Consider the following 6,705-nt stretch of genomic DNA (forward strand, 5'->3'; position numbering starts at 1 on the left):
GGTATCTACTCCCTTGGCTTCTTTGAGCTCATCAATAGTTCGGTAGTCCGAGGGGGTAAATCTGGACTGGATGAGGAGGGGAGAGACTCATCTTTAAGAAAAGGACATGGATTATTGGGGTGAATAGAAGTCAGAGGGAGAATCTTGCCATCTCTCTTTTATTCCTTGAACATGTCCAACAAAACTCATCCTACATCTTTAGTATCCTCATGGGAGGGTAGTTGTGCCCTTCTCACAAATCTTCATTCATCATCCTCAGGTTCTTTTCTTGAGATGGTATCGGGTCTGCAAAGTAGTACTTTGCATCAGCATAATGTGTCTCAGCGACCGGGAACGGTCTTTTGTCAGCATAGACCGTGTATTGTCTTCCATCCTGGCTGTACGTAAAGCATTGATGGAGGGTGGATGGAACCACTTCTTGGTCATGCATCCAAGGATGGCCAAGGAGGATGTTGTACGAGGTGTCGGTGTCAATTACATGAAATTGGACGTAATCATTTAGCTCACCGTTCTTGAGATGAAGACGAACAGTGCCGACTGGTTTCTCTCCTGACTGATTGAACCCCTGAACTGTGATGTTTGCTGGTGTGAGGTCATCATGTCTTAGCCCTAGATAGGTGAGAATCCTTCTTGGGAAGAGATTGACTGTTGATCCTATGTCCAGCATAACTCGGCTGAGGGGACATGCATGTAACTTGCCAGTTATGAAGAGAGGCCCGTTGTGACATTTTCCTCCCAACTGAAGGTCGTCATCTGAGAAAGTTATAGCCATACAATTGTTTAGAATTTCAGGATCTACTCCGATGGCCTCTACTTCAGTCTCATACACCTCAGGGCGAGAAAGAGCTTGGACAAGGGCCACATGGTAGTCTCTCGAAAGAATAAGGGTGTCATAGACACTGAGAAGAGCAGGGAGTTTCCTCAGGTGTCCAACCACGTCATACTTGACCTTGTCATCAACAACTTCTTGGGCTCCAGGCCAGCCACGAGTTTGGGTGGTATAGAGGGTTGTGAAGTAGATTTGGGTGGTGAAGGTTTGATTTGGGGTATTGGTTGTCTTCACTATACAACCGGTGTGGATTGAAGAGTTTGTGAGGGTTGAGTAGGTAAGGATTGTGCCACCGGATTTGGTGTTGACTGGCCAGGTCTAGCAGAGTCTGGTGTGGGCTGGTTGGATTGGGTAATAGGGGTAGGTGTTGGTAAAATGGAGATTGATGAAGTTTTAGGTCATGGAGTTGGTTGGGTTTCTGAGACCAATGGTAATCCCGAGAATTTAAGCAGTGGTGGATTAGTCGGTGTGTTAAGGTAAGGGATGAGTGGTAGACCAGGGTACTTTAAAAGCCTTGGTTTCTGCACAAAAGGCTGTAACTTTTTACCCGACCTTAGATTGATTGGGTCAGTGTTGGTCACTGCTTTTGAGATCTGCACCATGTGGCATGCCTCATGAGAATGGGTGCTTTACTCTCTTAACTTTTTCAGCTGTTGTTCGAAGTACGGCTCAAGAGGCCATTGGGGTTCCTTGGCCTTGGGATTTCTGTGTTGCATGAGGAACTCTTCGATAGGGGGAGTCAGCTTTGCATTAGCTCTAGACGCCAAGGCATCAGCAACTGACAGGAAGCCAGCTGCTTAGGCCATCGTATTTTTCAACTGCCTTCGATGCCATCTACTAGTGTTGCAACTTTTCAGCTCTTTGTCAAGAGCCTAAGAGTCTGGGCATTTGCTGCTGAACTTGCAGAATATGTGTTATCAAAAGAAGAAGAAGGGCTAGAACAGTCGGGGATAGAAGAAGGGGGAGAGCTTTTAAGGTCGTCACTCAGATTGGACCGATTTGGACAGCTTTTAACGTCATCACCAGAATTGGACATATGTAGGGATCCTTTTAGGTCTTCACCCTGTTTGGACCGTTGAGGGGTGATTTTAATGTTGTCGCCTTTAGAGCCCGAGAAGAAGAAGGCATGTCTTCTTGACTTGATTGTGGGTTTAGATCAGCACAAGGGGTCGGCTTAGGGAAGAAGTCCTATAGGATTGGCAACAAGATAAGGGGTTTAAGGAACTCGACCTAAATCTGAGGTTGAGGGAGTTTCCTCTTTTGACGAGCGGCCCTTGGTGCTTGTCTCCTTCTACCATTTTTTAGAGCAAGCACAGGCTGGCTAGGTTCACATGGCTTATGGGCCAGCCTTGCTTAGCAAACAGCCTCCCTCTTCATGGATTTCATTCTGCTTTGTCCTCGATAGACTTGCCATGGCTGGGAAGTCGAGGGTTAATAAAAGTCCGCAGGCTTAGGCTACACGTCCTCATAGGGGGTCTGTGTGTGGGCGACCTCTTGTGTTGACTGTTTAGTGGGTTGAGCATGATCCTCTAAGATGGAGACAACGGAGTGTCCACCTTGTATTTTCTCTGACATTATAGCTTGAAAGCCGAAGCACCCTTCTAAATCATGACCTCGTATCTGGTGATACGAACACCAGAGGTTCTCAGTCCCTTGAGCGAGGCACCTATCTTGATGGCTTCGGTGTGATGACCCCTACTTGGAGCATCATGCAGAATAGTGCCTGAAGAAGATCTTGTGGTAGTTCATCAAGCCAATATACTTGCTCAACTTCTTCTTGAACTATCACTATGTGAGATGCGTCAATTGCTCCGAATGCCTTTTTGAGGCTATCAAGTTGTATCTGCCCTTTCTGGATTAAAGCTTGAGGGTGACACAATCCTGAACAGGATACCCCAACATTCTATGATATGCACAATACTGCTTATGGGTGGCAAAGTCAGCATCTTCTGACCATTTCGATTCAGTCAAGACGATCATCTGTTGCTCAATCAACATCCGAAGTAAGGTGGGGACCCACTCCCTTTGAAGGTGGGGACCTACTCCCTATTAAAGCTATAGACCATCTTTTTATGCTCCTCCCAATAGTCTTTCTCGTAGAGATTCCGAGGTGGAGGAACCTTATTGTAGGACTGGGTTTTCTGACCTGCCTGAGGTGTCCCTTGAGCATTTGGAGGGTTCACCCCCTTAGAGAAATCCAAGGTTTAAGGTGTGGCCTTCTTGGAGTCTATGACAGTAACAGCAGCGCTGATCACTCCTTTTTGTTGATTGTGTCGAGAATTGGAACGACCATTATCAGCGCTTCGATTGCTTTCCCCACTTGATGGGGGAGTTTGAAGTTTGCCATGGTGTTTGAGGAGCCTCTTATTTGAAGACATTTTTCAGCACCTTGGGTCCCTGATGCGGAATAAAAAAGAAGCTAGTGAATAAAGCCCCGATTTACAGTGGAATTCTCGACAGTCTCAAACTTTCCCCAAAATAGGTTAAAATGTACCTAAGGACTTCAAAAGGTCACTTGCCATGTTTCGTCGCAATCCGACATGTCCAAGGCAGTGCAAACAAAGAAACAATTTTGAAAAAATCGGTCGTCAGCACCCTGAAACTGACCCTATAATTGAACTGTATTAACAAAGTATCAAATAGTTGTGGGACCATCTCCATTGGATTCGGCAGATCAAAAAACCCCAGGGGTCAAATTTCGTCTTAAACAAATATTCTAAGACAAAGTTATGGGCAAAAAACTAAAAAAGGGTAGGCCGCATACTATTCGTGTGCCCTTCTTGCACCAGTCTCCATTAAAGGGAGCTGATTTTCAAAGTGTCACCAAAAAACACCACTAGTGTCACCCAAAAACGTTTTTTCAAAAATGCCCCCACTCAATTTTTGAGTCTTACAAGGATCAAATTTGGTTTTATGATGTATTTTTATGACTATTTTCAAACATTTTTATTAATTTTCAAAATTCGTCAAATGCTCCTCGGTGGCATGAGCCTAAACTGCCAACCAATTTTCCAAACATAAATAAATAAAAATTTCAAAAATAAATAAAATAAAAAAGAAAATTCTCCTCTTTGGCATGAGTCTAAACTGCCAACCAAAGTCCAATTCAGAAAATGTCAAATTCAGAAAATGTCAAACTCGTGCGACATAAAAGAGCCGAGACAGGAATAAAATTCAAACTCGTGCGACGTAAAAGAGTCGAGATACGAAAAACGTCAAACTCGTAGGACATAAAAGAGCCGACACAGGTGTATCATCTAGCCCCATATGACATAAAAGGTCGGGTGTATCCAGTTCGACGTCAAACTCGTGAGACGTAAAAGAGTCGAGGCAGGTAACGTTTACCCCCGTATGACGTGAAAGGTCAGGTGTATTTCATCGATCCCTGTATAACGTAAAAGGCCGAGTGTATCCAGTTCAATGTCAAACTCGTGCGACGTAAAAAAGCTGAGGCAGGTAACGTATAGCCTCGTATGACGTAAAAGCTCAAGTGTAATTCATCTAGCCTTGTATGATGTAAAAGGGTCGGGTGTGTTATGTCTAGCCCAGTATGATGTAAAAGGGTCGGATGTATTCCATCTAGCCCCATATGATGTAAAAGTGTTGGGTGTATGGTCCATCAGTGCAAGACGCTAAACTTCTTAGAGGGCTCTATGGTTGCAGGAGTTAAAACTGCTAACCAACCATGTTTTCGAAATATCTCTCTTTTCAAAATTTTCACTATATGTCTTGTGTTTTCAAAAACTTTAATTTCTTTGTTAAAATCGTAACCTGTTCTTGCGCCGGGTTCTATTTCAAATATCCCTCTATCTTCAAAAATTCTAAAAATTCTTTTAAAACAAAGGAGCTTGGACACCCGTATGTGATGATTACCATATTGCCGCGATTACCGCGTTGCTGCCTCCTCTCCCTCTTCAGAATCGACTAAACAAGTCTCTTGCTATAGAAAGCCTTTTCGTATAGATAGCCTTAGGAAACCTTAAGTAAATCAAAGAAGATGTCAGGGTTAAAAATAATTCAAACTGTGAAACCCATGAAGTTAAGTGCATGGCCAGAAAATCCAACTTGCGTTTCAAGCTTGTGTAACTCATCGACATCTCACGTCGAAAACCCTAGGAGGAAAATGCCCTATGTGGGTGTATTTAGTGAGCGTAATGATTTGGCAGGATTAGTTGGTGCGCCCTTTGACCACGTGACATCAAGATGAAATTTAAAATGTTTGTATCATCTTTGACATTTACCTGCTCCTCAAAGGATAGGGAACGCCAAAGTGTCTACTTCTTTGCCACTCACCTGTCCCTCGAAGGACAAGAAGTACCAAAGAGGGGCAACTATAGACACCCCATTTTAAATCCAACAAATTCTATGGTTTCCTGAACCTCTAAGACCACACTGTTCTAGTAAACCTAAATCCATAGTCCACACAGCCTACCATGTGACCTAGAACCATTCTGCCTACCCAGAACCCTGCAGATACCCTATTTTGATCTAGAATCCTGCAAACGCCCTATTTTACCAAAACAATCATTAAAAATAGTAGAAAAATCCTTTCTGACCCAAATTTTCTCTGAGAGTTTCACAAGAGGCTGAGGAACATATCTGAAGTGAAAATTTTCAATTTGGACCAAATTTGGTTTGGACGAAACTAGGAGTGTTTCCCATCCTAGATTGGGCGACACGAGTGGTGCTGCTCAACCCTTTTTTGCCCAAATAAGAAATTTATTTTCGTGGGTTGATTTCCTACCTTTTTGTGATGATTTTACCATATTTTTTGGTCAACACCTGGATCCCCAAAAATGGAACCTTTGGTTGGAGGATTTGTTGGTTATGGAAAGATGCCCTTCTCAACAAATCCTTGGCCTTTATAAACCCATTTTCGTGGCCATTCAGGGAGAGGACTTCTTACTTCAAGAGAGAAAAAGATTGAAACCCTAATCTGAAAACCCTAACCCTAAGCCTGGAAAACCTTAGATCTCTAAGGCACAACAACCCTAATCCTAATAAACCCTTACCATTTTCAATCATCTTTAGAGCACAACAACCCTTTTCAACTAGAGATCTGCTGGTCAACTTCTGAATCAGAGAGGCAAAGATGACGCCCATTCTGATTCGAGCGAGCCCTCGAAGGCTTGGGAGTCCAAGGCCATCCGGCCCGGTTTGGTATTTTTTTCTTCCCCTGTCTTTCTTCTTTTTATTAGTTTTCTTTGAACTCTTATTTTAATATTTTGGATCATGCTGGCTCTACCATAGATCTGAGAGTGGATCTGCTCGTTTCTTGGCAGATCTGGCTTCAGATTTGAATTCGATTTGTCCCACTTTCTCTATCACATCATTTTTATCAGTTTAAGGTGTCAAGATCCGAGAGATCGTCATCAGAAAATCTGTCCGATTTCATCGTAAATAAGAAGATGACCTAACCACCCAACAAGCACGGTCTCAAGACCGTCGAGAACCGGTCCTCATGAGGTCGGCATATAAGACTCGAGTTCAGTCGGGGCATGCTAAGCCCTTGTTGATCGATCTGCCAAGCATGACCCGCCAAGCTCGGGAGCCTTCAAATGCACCTGAGGCTGACCTCCTCGAAGAAATAGTCAGCATTATGGTTGTGAATGAACCTAACGACTCCCAAGAAGAGCGCATGAATAGGTTCGAACACATAGTGCACGCCATGACGGAGAAGATATATGAAAAGCATGCAGCCTACAACTAATTCATCCCACCATGAGGCCAATTCCCATCCCCCAGAAGACACAGCTCCAAAGCAGACTCCCCCACCGGCCTTGCAAGACAGTTCTGTCCCTCGAATGGTTTCACAGACAGACATTGACGCCATGGTGAGCCACAACTTTAAGAATAGATAGATCCAGAGAATGCAA

The 6,705-nt window shown here is 43.8% G+C and overlaps 1 protein-coding gene across 1 annotated transcript; it reads right to left on the reverse strand.

Annotated features, from left to right (window-relative positions):
* Window positions 1-232: 232 nt before the first annotated feature.
* Window positions 233-772, reverse strand: LOC148783806 (uncharacterized). The gene has a single exon (XM_088872396.1). It carries the CDS (start codon window positions 770-772, stop codon window positions 233-235), a length of 540 nt encoding a protein of 179 aa, XP_088728522.1.
* Window positions 773-6,705: the final 5,933 nt, after the last annotated feature.

Source organism: Amborella trichopoda, chromosome 1, assembly GCF_054954075.1.
Source record: "Amborella trichopoda isolate Santa Cruz 75 chromosome 1, AtrichopodaSantaCruz75HAP2 v2.0, whole genome shotgun sequence".
Lineage (NCBI taxonomy): Eukaryota > Viridiplantae > Streptophyta > Magnoliopsida > Amborellales > Amborellaceae > Amborella > Amborella trichopoda.

Excerpts from the sequence above, each read along its gene's own strand:
- LOC148783806 (XM_088872396.1), bottom strand. The coding sequence starts at position 772 with ATGGCTATAACTTTCTCAGATGACGACCTTCAGTTGGGAGGAAAATGT.